Here is a 21,432-nt window from a genome sequence, read left to right on the forward strand (position 1 = left end):
ATACCATGTTCTTGGATTGGAAGAATCAATATTGTGAAAATGACTATACTACCCAAAGCAATCTACAGATTCAGTGCAATCCCTATCAAATTACCAATGGCATTTTTTACGGAACTAGAACAAAAAATCTTAAAATTTGTATGGAAACACAAAAGACCCCGAATAGCCAAAGCAGTCTTGAGAGAAAAACATGGAGCTGCAGGTGTCAGACTCGCTGACTTCAGACTATACTACAAAGCTACAGTAATCAAGACAATATGGTACTGGCACAAAACCAGAAATATATATCAATGGAACAGGTTAGAAAGCCCAGAGTTAAACCCACTCACCTATGGTCAACTAATCTATGACAAAGGAGGCAAGGATATACAATGGAGAAAAGAGAGAAATGCAAGTCAAATCCACAGTGAGGTATCACCTCACACCAGTTAGAATGGGCATCATCAGAAAATCTACAAACAACAAATGCTGGAGAGGGTGTGGCGAAAAGGGAACCCTCTTGCACTGTTGGTGGGAATATAAATTGATACAACCACTATGGAGAACAGTATGGAAGTTCCTTAAAAAACCAACGATAGAGCTTCCCTGGTGGCGCAGTGGTTGAGAGTCCGCCTGCCGATGCAGGGGACACAGGTTCGTGCCCCGGTCTGGGAAGATCCCATATGCCGCGGAGCAGCTGGGCCCGTGAGCCATGGCCGCTGAGCCTGCGCGTCCAGAGCCTGTGCTCCACAACGGGAGAGGCCACAACAGTGAGAGGCCCGCATACCGCAAAAAAAAACAAAACAAAAAAAAACAAAACAAAAAACCAACAATAGAATTACCATATGATCCAGCAATCCCACTACTGGGCATATACCCAGAGAAAATCATAATTCAAAAAGACACATGCACCCCAATGTTCATTGCAGTACTATTTACAATAGCCAGGTCATGGAAGCAACCTAAATGCCCATTGACAGACGAATGGATAAAGAAGATGTGGTACATATATACAATGGAATATTTCTCAGCCATAAAAAAGGAACAAAATTGGGTCATTTGTAGAGACATGGATGAATCTAGAGACTGTCATACAGAGTGAAGTAAGGTAGAAAGAGAAAAACAAATATTGAATATTAACCTATATGTGTGGAATCTAGAAAAATGGTACAGATGAACCCATTTGCAGGGCCGAAACTGAGACACAGATGCAGAGAACAAACGTATGAACACCAAGGGGGGAAAGCCGTGGGGGGGATGGTAGTGGTGCTGTGATGAATTGGGAGATTGGGATTGATATATATATATATATATATATATATATATATATATATATATATATACTAATGTCTATAAAATGGATAACTAATAAGAACGAGCTGTACAAAAAATAAATAAAATAAAAATCAAAAAAAGAAAAACTCATAGACACAGAGAAAAAAATGGGTGCTTGCCAGAGGGGAGGGCATGGGGACTGGGAGAAATAGGTAAAGGGGAATGAGGGGTAAAAACCTACAGTTATAAAATAAATAAGCCTCGGGGTTTTAATTAAAAAAAGAAAAAAAAAAAAAGAGGGATCCCAGATCTCACGTACCAGAAACCAGTAAGGTGTAAAGTGGAAAAAGGAGGCTAGACTGTTTGCTGCAGACTGTGAATGTCATAGGGATAGAGAGATGGGAAAAAGAGTACATAGGTTACAAAAGTCTAGGAGGGCTTCCTGGAGGAGGAAAACCTAGAGCTGTAAATCAGAGGACAGGGATGGTGAGAGGGGTAAAGAGTACACTGTGAATTTGAAGAGGAATGCAAGGAAAGACACTTCTGGTCCAGTGTAGACTCACAGAATTGGAGAGGTTCACCCTGACCTCTGCTCCCTTGAGAGGAAGCCTCTGCTCTGCCCTCTCAACAAGTCAGCTAATTTAGGAAGGTCCTAAATTGGCCCTTTTGGCTGTAGGGGCCCTTAAATGCATGTCCTGGAGCTGTAAACCTCATAGCTCCAAAGCCTCCACTTTACTGAGTACACAAAAGCCCTTTGGTGCCAAGACACCCCTGCCCCTGGGCTGACCCTCTTTCTCCAGCTCCCTGCTGTCACAGGCACCAGTGTGTGGTTTTCATCATAACAACATTTAGCCTTTATTGAGCATCTGCTATGTGCAGATTTACATTTTACATTTACATTTACATTTTATCTCTGATCTGCACAATGGCCCTGGAGGTCTTATTTATTCATGAGTATAGCTCAGCCTTTAAGTTTCCCAGCCCCTCTGACCAATGCTGAGGAAATTGGGACAAAGTCCCTTCCTTTGGGGCATCCCCGTCTACCTCTTTTAGCAACACTGAGGTCTCCTTTTTCAGAGCTCTCCAGGGCACTCTCCCCTTTTAACACTGTATCAGGCTCAGCAGTGATTAAACTTGGTACTGATTTGTTTTGGTGCTTATTATCTGTGACCTCATGGCTACTCCATTCTGGGTAAAAGAATAGTGAATTTTTAGAAGCCTCCTAAAGGTCATTAATTTGCATCAGTTTAGTAGGAACTGGGTACTTAAAACCCCTTTAAAGGATTATTTGCAAGAGCTGTTTTCATTAGCTTGCTGGGTTTAGGTTTCTGTTAAATAATGCCCTGGGTAGTGAGTTGGAGAAAGACTGTATTGCCTGTGGGAAAGGCGTTAATCAAGGGTACTGGTGTAGACAGAGTTGGATTAAGAAGCAGGTAATCAGAGAAGTGGTCCAGTTTCAAGAAGGGCTAAAACTTCCCTGGAAATAGAATAAGATGGAGAAAACTGTGTTGGCCAGAACATCTCTCAGAAAGATTTCAGTGGTTAGAAGGAACACTTGGCTGAGTTGCTTTGATGGGGATCAGAGGCTCGCTGCCATGACAATGGAAACTCACTCAATTGCCTTCTAGGTGAGTGGGGTCTCATTACCTGAGGGACTTTGCCCCGTGGGCTAAACAAGCTGCCGGCTGAAGCTGAGTTCCCTGGGTGATAGAGGAGAGGCTCCAATGATGTAGGTAGGGCTTTTTATAAACCTGTTAGGTTTGTTCATTCACTCACTTATTTGTTGCATTAATCAATCATTCAATCTTATATTCAATAAATATTTATCCAGCTCCTACTTTGTGCCATGTACCTTTCTAGATGCTGGGGATGAAACAATGACCGTAACAGACAAGATTCCTGTCCCTCAGGAACACCCTAGTCGGGGTGTGGGAAGATGATAAATAAATGAACAGGGCAATTTCAGGTTGCACTAAAGGGTAGGCTGGCCAATGGCCTTTGAGCTAGCTGTTTATGGACTAGCTGTTCAAACAGAGATGAAGATGAGTCTCTGGGCTAATCAGGTCCTCTCTCCTGGGAATCTGAACTATAGACACAGGCAAGGTTGGTCAGTTAGTAGCTGCAGGAAAAACAAATTCCAGCCCTCCCCTGTCTAGTCTGCCATAGTCCATTAAAATAACAACTTCTACCGTTCTAGAAGTACCAGGGAGGGCGTCAGTCCATCCCTCCTCCTCCTTTTCTCACTCCACCAGTGGGGTGAATAGATGATCTGTTGGTGAGGCTGGGAACAGGCCTGAGTGTGGCCAGCTCAGTCTCTTCGTCAAGCTCTGGTCTCAGAGTTGTTCAGAACGTCTCTTCTCAGCTCCTGCTCCTCTGCAGTGAGATGACCTGTATTCTCTCCTCCGTCAGGTCTCTTCTTGATCAGCAGGTGTGGGCCAGGCTGGCTGGAGAGCAGACTCTTTGCTGAGGGAAGAATCAAGGTCTAGACTGGGGGGGAAGGAGTGGAATTCTCGCCTCTTGTCACAAGTCTACACTGTGCTCCTAAGTGCAGCTTTACCACCCCCCAAGTTGATGTCTTCATCCCAGTTTGACTCCTATGACTATTTCTCAACTAGATCAGAACCCACAGGGGAAAGAGATGTTCCTGGAAACTCAGAGACCTCAGTGGAACCAGACAGTTGTACAAAGAGAGGCAATACAGAGGGAGCAGATGAGCTGTATGAGCGATAGATCTCTAGAGGGAAGACACAAAAACACCCTGCAGCTCTTGGAGGATGACAAGGTAACCCATTCACTAGGGCTGTTCTTGGAATCTGAGACACCTTCCTGTTCCCCAGTTATGCTCCTGCCTTGGTAAGGTCTGCCTGGCTGGTGGTTCTGCAGTTCCTTAGAGATGCCCGTCTCTGTTCCTGCAGGCACATCCTTGAAACAGGCTGCCTTGCTTGTGTTTGCTTGAGTGAGTTCTTGGCAACTGGAAGAACCTAACTAATGTGGAATGAAAAGGCTTAATATACAGCCTTCCTCCATCCTGAGAGATTCAATTTGCTTTAACCAGAAAACATTTTTTGAAGGCATAGCATATGCCAGGTCCTAAGCTAGATCTTGAGAATAATGAGACCTAATATTTAGAGTGTTTTCTATTTTTCAGGCACTTTTCCAGGCTCAACTTAGCTCATCTCATCCTCGTAATACAATTCCATAAGTAAAGGTATTTTCGTTTACAGAAGGGAAGGCGGAGGCACAGAGAGTTTAAGTAACATGCTCCAGATCTCACGGCTAGCGGGGATTACATGTCAATCTGGATTCCCCCAGAAGCAGCCCCTGAGATAAGAACTTGAGTGCAAGTTGAGGAGCGAAGGTGACGGAGTAGAGGAGTGAGACAAGAAAGGGAAGGCAGCTACTCGAAGGTGCCTCATCAACTATAATTGTTAATTTTAAGTGTCAGCTTGGCTGGGCTAAGGGAGGCCCAGAGAGCTGGCAAAGCGTTATTTCTGGGTGCGTCTGTGAGGGTGTTTCTGGAAGAGATGAGCAGTGGAATCTGTAGACGGAGTAAAGATGTGCCCATCATGTGCGTGGGCATCGTCCCATGTGCTGAGAGGCTGAATAGGACAGAAAGGTGGAGGAAGGGCGAATTTGCTCTCTCTCTGTTTGAACTGGGATGTTGACCTCCCCTGCCCTTGGACATTGATGCTTCTGCTTCTTGGACCTTTGAATGTGGACTGAATTACAGCACCGGCTCTCTTGGGTCTCCAGCTTCGAGAGGGCAGATCATAATCACACGAGCCCATTCCTATAATAAATATCCTCATGTAGATATAGACATAGATTGATATAGATCTATAGTCTATTGATAGACTATCTATATATATAATATCGAAAAATCTACACCTACATCTGTCTGTCCTGCTGGTTCTGTTTCCCTGGAGAACCCTGACTAATACATCAAGACAGCTACCACTCCACTGTGTGATAAGATTCTGCACTTGCTCACGTAGCTCACTGTGGGGGGAGCAGGTAGGAACCCGACTTCCTTCCCACCAGATGCCCGAGTTCAGACTTTGACGGGGTGGGAGGAAGCCCTGGGCGGGGAGAGCTGGATTCTGCTGGGGTAGGTAGTGGCTCCAGGAGGCTTCTTGGAGGAGAAGACCGTGGGGCTGAGCCCTGAAGCATGACCAGGACGTGCTGGGAAGTGGGAAAGGTGTAGAGAAAAATATCCCAGCCGAGGCAGAGGCGTAAGGACGCACGGTAGTGTTTGGGGAGCAGAGCGTGGCTGGCGAGGGTGAGATGCCGGTTTGCGCCGGAGCGGACGGCATCACGGCAGCAGCAGTACTGAGTATCTTAACTGAGGACTTACTCTCTGCCAGGATTGCCGACAGACACTCTGCCTTCTTCCCTCCTGGCGATCTCCAGCGGCAGGCCATCCTCTAATTCCCATTTTGCAGACGCAGGTGAGGCTCAGCGGGACACTGATGTCTGAGGTCGTGCAGTTAGCAAGTGGCACTGCCACAATTTGACCCCTATGCTGACCTCTGAGCTCACTTTCTTTCTCTTAACCCTGTGATGCTCTCTCGAAGGGCCTTGTAGTTCATGAAAGAGATCTGAGTGCAACTTTCTCGAGCAGGGCACTGATCCAAGAGACTTTTCAGAGATGGGGCCAACAAGACAAGGTGACCGAGTGAATGTCTTGAGGATGGGTGACCCCAAGGTTGATAGGCATTTTCAGCACAGAGAGAGGAAAAGGATAAGGGATTCAGAATTAGACCCACCTATAACATGTATGATATATATATATATATATATATATATATATATATATAATATATATGATGTATATTTTTAAAATGCTGTCTTAACCCAGTTTTGAGGCCCTGTCTAGAGGCTTGTTAGTTCCTCTTCTTGAGCAGCTGATTATGGGGCTCTCACACTCTGGGGTCACAGTGCACCTGCCCTAATCATGCCAGAGCAAGTACCAGCCAGTCCACAGGGAGCCCCAGAGACCCAGATAGCCCCGCTGTGCTTGCTGTACATAAGGTGCCCCTGCAGCAGCTCCAACTCGATGTTACCCTGCCCCTAGTGCAAACCCCTGGGAGGCCCTGCATGGTGGCCTTCTCTCATTTGGAGCTGTCAGTGACAAAGACTTTCTGCCCTTCCTCTATTTGAGTGTCAGTGTGTTGTGTCCCGCCATTAAAAGAATGTTTAAATCATATACAGTATCCCCTGGGCTTGGAGTCCTGGTTCTGCCACTTAATCGCCAAGTGACCCTGGGAAAGTGGCTTCACCAATCTGAGTCTGTGTTGTCCTCCATGCAGCAGGATGACTAATGCATTCCCTGAGTGGACCAAGGAGAGGAATAGACGAAATAACATAGAGTCTCTGGCATGCCTTAACTCTTTTGGTTTTCACAAAGGGGCATTTTAGGCTTTAGAAAGCAGGGCTGGGGAAGTGTTTTGAGCTGGGAGTTTGGTGGGAGTAGGGAGACTTCCCAGTGACCTGGAAATTCTAGAATGAAAATATCATCTGTTTCATCCACTGGGTCAACTCCTGCTTTGTAAATCCCAGTAAATGAGATTCTCCGAGTGGGTGGGGGGAGTCTTGGGAGGCTCAGGGGAGACCCGTAGATAAACAAATCAACAGTTTGTGCTGCGCGTGTATGTTGCTTTTTTGGCACCTGTGCACCTATTTCCTCTTAGCCCGCAGATTCCAGAACACAACGAAGCATGCCCGTTCAACTTCAGAGATGTTTATGCTACAGGGCAGGAAGCCCAACAAGTCCAAACGGCTCGAGGGGGGAGAAAGACGGCAAATAACAGCATGGAGCCCTCCATACCCACCCCGTCTCACTGTCTCCTTCCCCCACACAAACTGTAGAGGGAGAGCCCTGAGACCATCAAGAGGAAAAACGGCCTGTTTTCCGTGCATGCGGGGACGGTGATGTGTCCGGATTCAGCTGGTTTGCAAACTGTCCTGGATCTTATATCTAAATTATGTTCCTCAAAATTTAATAAATGAGGTTTAATAGAATGCACTCAGGCGGCACTGATGAAATCTGTCGTGGAAAATATTACGATTTCATTGTTTTTATACAACCTTCTTGGGACCGGCTTCTTATTATTTCCGCGCCTCCCCCTTTCCCTCCCATTTGCAGGTTTTTAAGTTTTGAGCTTAGCCGTGGAGTCCGGCGAAGCACCCTGGAGAGTGATTCCCTCTCTCCCTCCTCCGTTACCTGCGGCAGGGAGGGGCTGGATGCTTTGATCTAACCCTTGCTGGGAGTAAACAAAGTTGTAAACAGTTGTTTTAATACTTAAAAAAAAACATTTATTTATTTTTGGCTGTGTTGGGTCTTCGTTGCTGCGCGAGGGCTTTTTCTAGTCGTGGCGAGTGGGGGCTACTCTTCGCTGTGGTGCGCCGGCTTCTCATTGTGGTGGCTTCTCTTGTTGCGGAGCACGGGCTCTAGCCACACAGGCTTCAGTAATTGTGGCACGCGGGCTCAGTAGTTGTGGCGCACGGGCTAAGTTGCTCCGTGGCATGTGGGATCTTCCCAGACCAGGGCTCGAACTTGTGCCCCCTGCATTGGCAGGCGGATTCTTAACCATGGCGCTACCAGGGAAGTCCCTTTTTTTTTTTTTAAACTTGTAAACAGTTGTTTTAAAAAAGAGTTGGTTTCAGATGAAAAATTTCTGTATTCAGTTTGTCATCTGTACCTAGAAAGCCACAGTAGTCCTTCTTCCCCAGGGAAAGATGTCGGATATTTCACTGATGTACAGCCAGCCGCCAAGGTCATGAAAATCCTGTGCTAGAAGGGAGAGGGGAGGTGATCTCAGCTCCAGAGAAGTGCTTGCTCTCTGCTGGGCTCCGTGCTCACAGCTTTACCTGATGTTTAATCTTTAGGACAACCCTATGAGGTAGGTCCCCAGATTGTCCCAGTTATTGAAAAAGAAACTGGGGCTCAGAGAGGTTTAGTTACTTCCTCAAGTCACACAGCACCGAGTGGTGGAGGCAGGATTTGAGCTGATGTCACTCTGAATTATTCAAAGCCCATAGGCTTGGCTCCTTTACAGCACTGCCTCCTGCTGTCTCATTTTACAGATAGGGAAACTGAGGTTCAGGAAAGTAGAGCATGGGTCATGGTTAACAGCCCAGGTTCTAGAGGTCAAATTCATGCTGTTTCACCTTGAGCAAATTACTTACCCCGTCTGAGCCTCAAATTTTGCATTTATGAAATGAGTTATTATGACAAATTGGACAGAATATAGTGTGCCTGGTGCATGCCTGTCACAAAGTAAGTGCTCAATAAATATTAATTTTAAAAAGCATTAAAGAACTGGCTCAAGGTTAGTTAGAATTGCGAGTGGCTGCAAGTAACTGAGACCTGACACATCTGTCAGGGGTTTTATTTGGCCCGTGAAATAAGAGGCTTGCTGTCAGCTGCTCAAGATTTCATCCACAAGAACTTCCTCAGGGACCCAGGCTCTCTCTGTCTTCCTGCTCTACTACTCTTCATTCTCATAGTGTGGCTTTCTTCCTCATGGTTACATGATGGCTGCTGCTGCACCTTCAAGCATCTTTTCCATGACCTTGGCAACAGGAAGGAACATGGCAAACCCTTTCTCTTTTTTTTAAACATCTTTATTGGAGTATAATTGCTTTACAATGTTGTGTTAGTTTCTGCTGTATAACAAAGTGAATCAGCTATATGTATACATATATCCCCATATCCCCTCCCTCTTGTGTCTCCCTCCCACCCTCCCTATCCCACCCCTCTAGGTGGTCACAAAGCACCGAGCTGATCTCCTTGTGCGATGCAGCTGCTTCCCACTAGCTATCTATTTTACATTTGGTAGTGTATATATGTCAATGCTACTCTCTCACTTCATCCCAGCTTACCCTTCCCCCTCCCCGTGTCCTCAAGTCCATTCTCTACATCTGCGTCTTTATTCCTGTCCTGCACCTAGGTTCATCAGAACCATTTCTTTTTTTAGATTCCATATATATGTGTTAGCATACGGTATTTGTCTTTCTCTTTCTGACTTACTTCACTCTGTATGACAGACTCAGGTCCATCCACCTCACTACAAATAACTCAATTTAGTTTCTTTTTATCACTGAGTAACATTCCATTGTATATATGTGCCATATCTTCTTTATCCATTCATCTGTTGATGGACACTTAGTTTGCTTCCATGTCCTGGCTATTGTAAATAGTGCTGCAGTGAACATTTTGGTACATGACTCTTTTTGAATTATGGGTTTCTCAGGATATATGCCCAGTAGTGGGATTGCTGGGCCATATGGTAGTTCTATTTTTAGATTTTTAAGGAAAAACTGTTCTCCATACTGAACTCCATACTGTTCTCCATAATGGCTGTATCAATTTACATTCCCACCAACAGTGCAAGAGGGTTCCCTTTTCTCCACACCCTGTCCAGCATTTATTGTTTGTAGATTTTTTGATGATGGCCATTCTGACTGGTGTGAGGTGATACCTCAATGTAGTTTTGATTTGCATTTCTCTAATGATTAGTGATGTTGAGCATCCTTTCATGTGTTTGTTGGCAATCTGTATATCTTCTTTGGAGAAATGTCTATTTAGGTCTTCTGCCCATTTTTGGATTGGGTTGTTTGTGTTTTTGATATTGAGCTGCATGCGCTGCTTGTATATATTGGAGATTAATCTTTTTCTCAGTTGCTTCGTGTGCAAATATGTTTTCCCATTCTGAGGGTTGTCTTTTTCTCCATTGTCTATTCTTGCCTCCTTTATCAAAGATAAGGTGACCATATGTGTATGCATTTATCTCTGGGCTTTCTGTCCTGTTCCATTGATCTGTCTTTCTGTTTTCTTGCCAGTACCATACTGTCTTGATTACTTAGCTTTGTAGTATAGTCTGAAGTCAGGGAGCCTGATTCCTCCAGCTCCGTTTTTCTTTCTCAAGATTGCTTTGGCTATTCAGGGTCTTTTGTGTTTCCATATAAATGGTGAAATTTTTTGTTCTAGTTCTGTGAAAAATGCCAGTGGTAGTTTGATAGGGATTTCATTGAATCTGTAGATTGCTTTGGGTAGTAGAGTCATTTTCACAATGTTGATTCTTCCCATCCAAGAACATGGTATATCTCTCCATCTATTTGTATCATCTTTAATTTCTTTCCTCAGTGTCTTATAGTTTTCTGCATACAGGTCTTATGTCTCCGTAGGTAGGTTTATTCCTAAGTATTCTATTCTTTTTGTTGCAGTGGTAAATGGGAGTGTTTCCTTTCAGGTTTTTCATCATTAGTGTAAAGGAATGCAAGAGATTTCTGTGCATTAATTTTGTATCCTGCTACTTTACCAAATTCATTGATTAGCTCTAGTAGTTTTCTGGTAGCATCTTTAGGATTCTCTATGTATAGTATCATGTCATCTGCAAACAGTGACAGCTTCTTCTTTTCTGATTTGGATTCCTTTTATTTCTTTTTCTTCGCTGTGGCTAAAACTTCCAAAACTATGTTGAATGATAGTGGTGAAAGTGGACAACCTTGTCTTGTTCCTGATCTTAGAGGAAATGGTTTCAGTTTTTCACCATTGAGAACAATGTTGGAAGTGGGTTTGTCATATATGGACTTTATTTATGTTGAGGTAAGTTCCCTCTAAGCCTACTTCTGGAGAGTTTTTATCATAAATTGGTGTTGAATTTTGTCAAAAGCTTTTTCTGCATCTATTGAGATGATCATATGGTTTTTCTCCTTCAGTTTGTTAATATGGTTTATCACATTGATTGATTTGCATATATGGAAGAATCTTTGCATTCCTGGGATACACCCCACTTGATCATGGTGTGTGATCCTTTTAATGTGCTGCTGGATTCTGTTTGCTAGTATTTTGTTGAGGATTTTTGCATCTATGTTCACCAGAGATATTGACCTGTAGTTTTCTTTTTTTGTAACGTCTTTGTCTGGTTTTGGTAACAGGGTGATGGTGGCCTCGTAGAATGAGTTTGGGAGTGTTCCTCCCTCTGCTGTATTTTGGAAGAATTTGAGAAGGATAGGTGTTAGCTCTTCTCTAAATCTTTGATAGAATTCGAATTTTGCTTGTTTCTTGACGTAGGATTGTATTGCTATAAACTTCCCTCTTAGGACTGCTTTTGCTGTATCCCGTAGGTTTTGGGTCATCGTGTTTTCATTGTCATTTGTTTCTAGGTATTTTTTGATTTCCTCTTTGATTTCTTCAGTGATCTCTTTTACTAAATACTCTTATTTACTAAATACTCTTATTTACTCTTATTACTAAATAATCTACATTATTTAGTAATGTATTGTTTAGACTGCATGTGTTTGTATATTTTACAGATTTTTTTCTGTAATTGATATCTAGTCTCATAGCATTGTGGTTGGAAAAGATACTTGATACGATTTCAATTTTCTTAAATTTACCAGGGCTTGATTTGTGACCCAAGATATGATCTATCCTGGAGAATGTTCCATGAGCACTTGAGAAGAAAGTGTATTCTATTGTTTCTGGATGGAATGTCCTATAAATATCAATTAAGCCCATCTTGTTTAATGTGTCATTTAAAGCTTGTGTTTCCTTTTTTATTTTCATTTTGGATGATCTGTCCATTGGTGAAAGTGGGGTGTTAAATTCCCCTACTATGATTGTGTTATTGTCGATTTCCCCTTTTATGGCTGTTAGCATTTGCCTTATGTATTGAGGTGCTCCTGTGTTGGGTGCATAAATATTTACAGCTGTTATCTCTTCTTCTTGGACTGATCCCTTGATCATTATGTAGTATCCTTCTTTGTCTTTTGTAATGGTCTTTATTTTGTCTGATATGAGAATTGCTACTCCAGCTTTCTTTTGATTTCCATTTGCATGCAATATCTTTTTCCATCCCCTCACTTTCAGTCTGTATGTGTCCCTAGGTCTGAAGTCTCTTGTAGGCAGCATATATATGGATCTTGTTTATGTATCCATTCAGCGAGCCTGTGTCTTTTGGATGGAGTATTTAATCCATTCACATTTAAGGTAATTATTGTTATGTGTGTTCCTATTGCCATTTTCATAATTGTTTGGGGTTTGTTTATGTAGGTCCTTTTCTTCTCTTGTGTTTCCCACTTAGAGAAGTTCCTTTAGCACTTGTTGTAGAGCTGGTTTGGTGGTGCTGAATTCTCTCAACTTTTGCTTGTCTATAAAGGTTTTAATTTCTCTGTTGGATCTGAATGAGATCCTTGCTGGGTAGAGTAATCTTGGTTGTAGGTTTTTCCCTTTCATCACTTTAAATATGTTCTGCCACTCCTTTCTGGCTTGCAGAGTTTCTGCTGAAAGATCAGCTGTTAACCTTAGGGGGATTCCCTTGTATGTTATTTGCTGCTTTTTCCTTGCTGCTTTTAATATTTATTCTTTGTATTTAATTTTTGATAGTTTCATTAATTTGTGTCTTAGTGTGTTTCTCTTTGGGTTTATCCTGTATGGTGCTCTCAGCACTTCCTGGACTTGGGTAGCTATTTCCTTTCCCATGTTCGGGAAGCTTTCAACTATAATCTCTTCAAATATTTTATCAGACCCTTTCTTTTTCTCTTCTTCTTTGGGACCCCTATAATTCAAATGTTGGTGCATTTAATGTTGTCCCAGACGTCTCTGAGACTGTCCTCAATTCTTTTCATTCTTTTTTCTTTATTCTGCTCTGCAGTAGTTATTTCCACTATTTTATCTTCCAGGTCACTTATCCATTCTTCTGCCTCAGTTATTCTGCTATTGATTCCTTCTAGAGAATTTTAAATTTCATTTATTGTGTTGTTCATCACTGTTTATTTGCTCTTTAGTTCTTCTAGGTCCTTCTTAAACATTTCTTGTATTTTCTCCGTTCTATTTCCAAGATTTTGGATCATCTTTACTATCATTACTCTGCATTCTTTTTCAGGTAGACTGCTTATTTCCTCTTCATTTGTTTGGTCTGGTGGGTTTTTAACTTGCTCCTTCATCTGCTCCTTATTTCTCTGTTTTCTCATTTTGTTTAACTTACTGTGTTTGGGGTCTCCTCTTCACAGGCTGCAGGTTCATAGTTCCCGTTGTTTTTCGTGTCTGCCCCCTTGGGTAAAGTTGGTTCAGTGGCTTGTGTAGGCTTCCTGTGGTGGGGACTGGTGCCTGTGTTCCGGTGGGTGGGCCTGGATCTTGTCTTTCTGGTGGGTAGGGCTGCATCCGGTGGCGTTTAGGGTGTCTGTGAATTTAGTATGATTTTAGGCAGCCTCTCTGCTAATGGGTGGGGTTGTGTTCCTGTCTTGCTAGTTGTTTGGCATGGGGCATCTAGTACTGGAGCTTGCTGGTCGTTGCGTGGTGCTGGGTCTTAGCGTTGAGACGGAGATCTGTGGGAGAGCTCTCGCCGATTGGTATTACGTGGGGCCAGGAGGTCTCTGGCGGTCCAGTGTCCTGAACTCGGCTCTCCCACCAGGCCAGAGCACCAAGACCCTGTCAGCCACATGGCCATGTATGTGGGGATTTTCTTGCCTTTTGGGAAGTCTGAGGTTTTCTGCCAGCGTTCAGTAGGTGTTCTGTAGGTGTTGTTCCACATGTAGATGTAATTTTGATGTATTTATGGGGAGGAAGGTGATCTCCACATCTTACTTCTCTGCCATCTGGAAGGTCCCCCCTAACCCTTTCTCTTGAAGCTTTGTCTTTTCATTCTAGGAGGGGTGCTTTCCCTAGAGACTTGTATCTTTTCACAGACCATAGCTGCCTCAAGCTGTAAGAGCCTCTAGAAGTGTGAGAAGTTAGCTTTCTGGCCTCTGTTGAGGAGGAAGACAGGAGGAAGCGCTATGGATGGCTGTGGGCGTGAATCCGTCTCGTTGGCCACATGGGCTTAATGTGTGTCTGAGGATGTGAATCCAGCTCTTACTACGACTAGAGCCTCACGCTTTCCCACAGCTCCATCAATCCTCTTGTTGTCTCTAGTGTGGCCCACCTGCATGAGGGGAAACTGAGGCCCCGAGAAGAGAGGTGACAGACCCACCATCTCCAGGTCGAGTCAGCGCCAGAGCCAGCCTCCTTCTTTCCAGTCCAGCCTTTCCACTGTGCCCAGAGATCTTGCCAATGAAGGTTTTTCTGTTTACATAAATTGAAAGCCTCTGGTTTTAAGTCCCAGACCTTATCTTCAAAGAAATAGGCCAGAGGATGTGACGGAGGCTGGAGGACAAAGTCATCTCGGGCAGTGCTGGCCTCAGGCAAAATCACTAAATAACCCTTCTCTAGCTCCCTGTGTTTCATACCCAGAGCCCTTCGGTGCCTCCTTAATGCCTCAGATCAGCCCCCCTCCACCCCCCACTCTAGGGCCCCAGGACCAGACTGTGCTACCCATTTCCATCCTGCATCCTCATCCTGCGGCATTCTGCCTGCCGTTCTCCAAGGGGGCACTCTTGTCACAAGGTATCCCCAGTCCTTTGCCCCTGTAGGCATCAATGACATGAATGAATCAATCAATGAGCTCATTTGATAAGAACTTTGCAAATCCATGTGAGGGACTCTCCCCTGAAGGAGCATTTTAACAGGGACCTTCTGACCATTCCTCCGTCCAAGGAGTGATTCCACTAGGGAAGGTTCTGATTCAGTAACAGGTGCCTGGGTAGGGAATATTCTGGGAAGCTTCCAAGGGGTCTTGGACTCTCCTGTCTCTTGGTTAACTGTCAAATTGTTGTCCCATTCTGGCTGGGAAGTTGGGACAGGATGTGTAGGGGCTGGCCCCTATACTTTTTTTTTTTTTTTTTTTAGGTACGTGGGCCTCTCACTGCTGTGGCCTCTCCCGTTGCGGAGCATAGGCTCTGGATGCGCAGGCCCAGTGGCCGTGGCTCACGGGCCCAGCCGCTCCGCGGCATGTGGGATCTTCCCAGACCGGGGCACGAGCCCGTGTCCCCTGCACCGGCAGGCGGACTCTCAACCACTGCGCCACCAGGGAAGCCCTACATTTTATTTTTATATAAAATATACAAAATCTTTGGGAACCCATATGTGTCCGGATTCCTGGCTGAGCCAAAGTGGAACCTGGGTAAATGGCCCAGCTATCCCATTTCCGCTTCTTGGGCACACATCAAATTTCCCAGCTCCCTTTGCAATTAAGTTGGAGCCACATGACTGGGTTTAGGCCCTTGGCTAAAATGTGGGCATCTCTTTGAAAGTTCCTCTCCCCTCACTTCTGCAGTGGTGGTGAAGTATTCAAGGTTGCAGCAGCTCCTGATGAAAGGAGCCTGGATCCCTGAGTCATCACTTGGAGGAGAGCCACCAGGAAAGCCTGTCCATCTGCATCAGACTGTGAGGTCAGTGGGAAATGAACCTGATTGTCTTAGGCCACTGAGACATGGGGTTGGTTTGTTAGAGCAGGTGGCCACGCCTTCTTATATCACACACAGGGTGTGTGATGCCAGAAACTGCTCTTCCCTGTATCTCTTTGCATCCAGTGATTTGCACTGGAGGCTTCTGGGAGAAAAAATTCCACCAGCCTTAATGTGCGGTGTTCAGACACAAACACGCACGCACAACACCACAGTGTGGCAGGGGGAGGGGAGGCTCAATGAGAAGAGACTGTTAGGTGACAGAAGGATCTGTTCCAGTGAATCTGCTGGTGGGGAAAACCTTCCATGGGCATAGTGACTCAGTCCCTGCAAGAAGGCTTAGTAGTTGGAAGAAAAGAGGAGTTCTGCCAAAAACAAAGAGAAAATAATGTTTTAAAACCCCCAAAACGCGGCTTTGACTTTTGTCGTACTGGACTTGGCGCTGTTGAGTGTCTGTGTAAAATGCAAAGTGTGCAACACTGTGGTCCAGCACCAGCGCCGCGGGGTCCTTCCGTGGAGCAGGCTGAGGGGTAGATGATGCTCAGCCGTGAGGTGAGTGCCAGGCGAGGGAGCTCCGAGTCCCGCGGCTGGAGAGCAGTGTTGCGCTGGTGTGGGTGGGGAAAGAGCAGCTGCCTGAAGCGCCAGACGTGAACGCAGTGTCGGCCCCTGGGGACTCCCCAGCTTCCAGATTGGGACAGGAGCCTTGAAGGAGGCCCAGGCTTCCTCCTGCTGGGGAAGGGGCTGTGGAGATCTGTCCTCCCATGTGACGGTGTTTGTGCACACCAGCTGGAGAGTCCCAGCAAGGCTCCGGTGACCGTCCACACCGGCGTATCATTAAATGTGAAGTTAACACCGAGCAGCCTGAGTCGAGAACGACCGGGGGATTTACAGCAAAGGAATCACGATGACACTGGCAGACTCAGCCTTGCTACCGGCGGACACCAGGAGATGGACTGTGGCTCTAAAACGCTGCAACAACAGCTCGCTGCTGGGGGCCCTTTGCTCCTCTTTCTTCCTTGCTCCAGATTGTTTGCCTTTGCAGACCTAGTTGTCATCCTCCTTCCCCTGCCAGCTCCCTGTAAGAAATTGCAACCTTCATCCAGCACGGGTGTTCTGTCTCTCTCCGATATTTAGCTGCTTAGAATGTGAACACAAAGGGAAAATGCAATTCTTAAAAAATACATGGCTGTAACTGATTTATTAATAGCCCATAATGCTGGTAACAGGCAGTCTCTGTAAGTCTCTTCTGAAGAATGTATAGGGCAAATATTCCAGCACCGTATTAAAGACACCACTCATGAATGCCTGCAAGCCTCAATCTGTTAACTTAGGTGGTGGGAGAATATCATTATCTGTAGGAAAACAAACAGAGATCCAGCCCCCAGCTTTGATTTCCTCAGATGCTCCAAAAAGCGCGCAGTAAGTAAGCAAATTGTATGACACGCCGTAGGCAAAAGTGTCCCGTGCATAGAAATCAGAGGTTGACTTTCTTAATGTGTGTGTGCCTGCTTTTTAGAAAGAGCCTGAGCTTGGGGGAGCGCAGGAGTGGGGTCAGGAAGTCTTCTTTGGTGGGGGGAGGGGGCTGGAGAGAGGCAGAGGCTAGGAATCTAGCAGGGCATTAGAGCCTTTTCCTTTTTAAAAATTCATTAATACTTAAAATAAATTTGAATGTAAAAGTAAAACACGCTCACTATTGAATATTTGACAAATATAGGCAAGTGTTTAAAAAATAGAAAAAAAATGCGCAATTCGAGCAACCGTGGATGACTTCCTTCTTTTAAGTCACCGTTTCTTACAGAATGGTGGTTTGGCCATTTGCGTCAAAATTTGCGGGGTTGAGGCGGGGGACCTCATCGAAAATAAAGGTATCCGGGCCCACCCAAATCTACTGAGTCAGAGTATCTGTATGTAGGGCCCTGGCATGGGTGTTTTCAGCAGGCTCTCCAGGCGGTTCTGAGTGAGGCACACTGAAGTTTGAGAACTCTGGTTTTCTTAAGTGATTGTCACCTCAGCACGGTTCCAAAATGGCAACTCCCAAGTCCGCGAACTCAAAATCACTTGGAGGACAGCTGTATTCACAATTGCCAAAAGATGGAAACAGCCCAGATATCCATCAGTGGACAAAAGGACAAACAAAATGTGGCCCATCCAATGGAATAGTATTCAGTCATAAAAAGAAATGAAATTCTGACACATGCTACAACATAGATGAACCTTGAAAACCTGATGCTAAGTGAAAGAAGAGAGACACAAAAGGACTCACATTGTATGATTCCATTTATATGAAATAATGAGAGTAGGCAAAGTCATAGAGTCAGAAGACAGATTAGTGGTTGCCAGGGGCTGGCAGGAAGGGGGAATGGGATATAGGGGTTTCCTTTTGGCGTCTTTTTGTTTTTGTTTTTTTTTTAACTTGTTGGCCATGCCACATGGCACGTGGGATCTTAGTTCCCTGACCAGGGATCAAACCTGCGCCCCCTGCATCGGAAGCATGGAGTCTTAACCACTGGACCGCCAGGCGGGTCCCTGGGGGTTTCCTTTTAATGGGTAAGGAGTTTCCTTATGGGATGATGAATATGCTTTGGCACTAGACAAAGTTGGTGGTTGCATATCATATCATATCATTGTGAATGTGCTAAGTGCTACTGAGTTGCACACTTTAATACGGTTAAGTTTGTGTTATTTGAATTGTATCTCAATAAAAAGCAACCACTTGAGGAAATGAAAAAGTCCAGATTTCCTGTCCCTGTCCCAGGAGACTCTGCTTTTATATCTGGGGCAGAGATGGGGACTCTGAATTGTAGAAGGAAACCTCAGCACTACTTGTTATGTAAGACCAGGTTTAGGTTCCCCTGTCTGAGCTAAAGACCTAGAGGGGAGACAGGATTTGCCAAAAATGTAAGCCACCCGCAGAATCATCATCTCCCTTTTAGCTCTCCCTGCCCACCATGCAAGTCTCTCTTATGGACTGAATGTTTGCGTCCCCTTCTCGTCCAAATTCATATGTTGAAGCCAGAACTCCCAATGTGATGGTATTTGGAGGTGGGGCCCTTGGGACGTAATTGGGTTTAGATGAGGTCATGAGGGTGGGGCCCCCATTCTCTCTCCACCATATGAGGACACAGCGAGATGGTGGCTGTCTGTAAGTCATGAAGAGAGCCCTCACCAGGAACTGAATCTACTGATAGCTTGATCTTAGATTTCCCAGCCTCCAGAACTGTGAGCAATGAGTGTCTATTGTTGGAGCCACCAGCCTATGGTATTTGTTACAGCAGCCGGAGCTAAGACAGCCTCCTAAGGCTTGATACTCCAGCTTCCATGCCCCCTGACTAGAGCGCCCCCCTTCTTCTCAACCTCACCAAACTTATCCCAAACCTCAGCTCAAGTTCCGACTTGAGAAAACTTCTGGAGCAGAGTCTCCTCCCTTCCCCAGGGCTTGGGCGTTTCGTCACTACCCCCAGAATTTAGTGAGTTGAGTAAGTCGGTGCTTGACTACATTCGATTCTGCTTCTTCCTGCACCTGGTTCTACTGGCTGCATATGGTTTTCATCATATGTTAGTTTCATTTTCGTTCATTTTTTAAAAAAATATAACTTTCACACTTTATCTTGGGTGAGAATTCATCTGTCTTCCTCTCTCAGCTCTGAGCATCCCTGGGGCGGAGTCATCTAGGGGCCTCCCTCAGGGCCCACACACATATCACAGTGATTCCTTCTCCCTAAGGCTCTCGTTTTCAGTCAGCAGACCACCTCCCTCCCCTCATCTCCTGCAGTAATCACAGCAGTGATAAAAACCAAGGAGTAGTAGCAGTGTGGTTTATTGAGCACTTATTATGTCCCAGGCATTATATCAATTCTTTACATAAATCTTCTTGGATCCTTGCAACAAACTTAGAAGATATCTTTACAGGTAAGAAAACTGAAGCCTAGAAAGCAATTTGCCCGAAGTCAAAGATAACAAAGTCAAAAATGAGGCAGAGCTAGAACTCGAACTCAGCTCTGTCCGACTCCCAAGTCCATGTTTCTAACCACTAACCCCCTTGGTGCCCAAATGGGGCCCTTAGCGCTACTTACCTTGAAGACTACGGTTTCCCATCACTCGTTCGTTCAAACTTTGCGAGACACTGAGTAAAGTGCTAGAGACTCAGAGGGAAGTGAATGAGGTGAAATCCCTGCTTGTATTTGAGACAGATTTCAGTTGTTTGTTCACTGACCAGCACCCACTTGTATTTCACAGATCACTTCCTTTATGGGTAACCTCTCCCCATAGCAGGGCCGTAATTGGAGGCTCTGCTTTACTCTGGACAAGGGATGGGCCTGGGCCCTTATCAAGGGCCGTCCACTATTCTCTCTGGAATTTGATTCTGAACAGAGGGACAAGGAACCCAAAAGGGTCAAGGTTCTCAGTGGCCTCATGCCCAGATTCTACTTCCCGGCTCCCTGGAGTGTCCTTAGTTCATTCTCAAGGCCCAGTCTCCAACCTCACATTGATTTCTTGAGCTCTGACATCCTTCCAATAAACTCCCTTGCTGCTTAAGTTCACCAGGGGCTGTCTCTGTCACTCACAGCCAATGAGCCCTGACCACACACAAATAAGCAGTGTGTAAACTGGGAGCACAGGCCGAGGGCACCCAATTCAGCCTGAAGGGGTCAGGAAGGCATCCTGGGAGAGCTAACATGTGAACTGAATCTTGGAGGATGAATAAGAATTAGTGAGATAGAAAAGTGATGGGGGAAGGGCACACAGAGGGAAAACGTGCTCGTAAGTGACAACGGTCAGTAGCTCTTGGTGGGTGCTTTCTCACTTAGCTCCCACAGCGCCCCCTGGAGGTTGCTGCTGTCACTGCTCCCGTTGACAGTCAAGGCTCAGAGAGGCTGTGTGATTTGCTCAAGGCCACCCAGCTAGCGAATGGTAGAGATGGGATTTGAACCCAGTTCTTTCTAGAGGCCTGATTTCACATTAGGGGGTTAATGGTCAGTCCTAAGAGAGCAGGCAAGGGGCCATCCTGGTCAGCTGGCCTCATCTCTCCTGGCGGTGGCCTTCTTGTCATGTGAGTCCCATCTCTGGTCATTTCTTGGTGTCCCTAGCTGAGGCCTGTTCTGCATGCTTGTGGGGCTAATGGTGGAGATGTTTTTATTTTCCTCAGAACGAGCTATCATATCTTTCTTTTCAGGAGTGTGAGCAATTAGAGGAGCCAGGCGGCAGGCCCTTGCTTATTGCCTTTGTTTGCAGATCTGAACGCAGCCTCTGCTGTGGCCTGGGCAGCAGGGCACTGCGAGCACCGGCCTCAGGGAGGAGGTGAGGGAGAGGGAGCCGCCAAGAGCAGAGAGTCTGGAATGCCTCCAGGGGCAAGGCTAAGCAAGGGAAGGCTGGCTTCCAGATGTGCGCCTGCGTGCGTGTGTGTGCGCGCGCGTGCGTGTGTGTGTGTGTGTGTGCGTGTGTGAGCTGGAGGACGGAGGTGACAGGACATGTTCTGGATTTCACAGCCTGAATTAACCTCTCCTCTTCCTAGATCCTTCCTTTCTTCCCTCCCACTCCTCCATCCAATTTATTCATTTATTTCTCTCCTTTCTTACACAAATATCACAAGCTCTTTTTTGGAAATATTCAGTTAGAAAAACAGAAAAGAAGTGGGGGGGGGCGAGGAAATTCACTACCCCTGTCAAATTCACAACCGACCACCATCAACAATTTGTGATCGCCCAGTTTTATACTCTTTTGTAATCAGCCTTTAAAAACAACAAAAACTAAGAATATATTAGTATTACACATATCTTCCTGTGGCAGGAATTTTTGTTGGCTGCGTAGTATTTTTTTATTTTTTTTTGCAACTGTTCATTGAGTGTCTACTCTGTACCAGGCAGTGCTCTAGGTGTTGAGGATGCTTCC

The 21,432-nt window shown here is 45.4% G+C and overlaps 1 protein-coding gene across 2 annotated transcripts in view; it reads left to right on the forward strand.

The window, feature by feature from the left end:
• SUDS3 (SDS3 homolog, SIN3A corepressor complex component) overlaps positions 1–15,486 on the forward strand; it is a 315,049-nt gene extending 299,563 nt beyond the window's left edge. The window contains exon 14 of one of the 2 annotated variants that reach the window (XM_055080658.1): positions 15,414–15,486. In XM_055080658.1, coding sequence (XP_054936633.1) covers positions 15,414–15,471 — 58 coding nt within the window. In that variant the 3' untranslated portion in view covers positions 15,472–15,486. Of the gene's footprint in view, positions 1–5,618; positions 5,698–15,413 lie in introns of those variants that run through there. The other variant, XM_028480816.2, reaches the window with a different exon arrangement.
• The last annotated feature ends 5,946 nt before the right edge of the window (positions 15,487–21,432 follow it).

The sequence above is a fragment of the Physeter macrocephalus genome, chromosome 19 (assembly GCF_002837175.3).
Source record: "Physeter macrocephalus isolate SW-GA chromosome 19, ASM283717v5, whole genome shotgun sequence".
NCBI lineage: Eukaryota > Metazoa > Chordata > Mammalia > Artiodactyla > Physeteridae > Physeter > Physeter macrocephalus.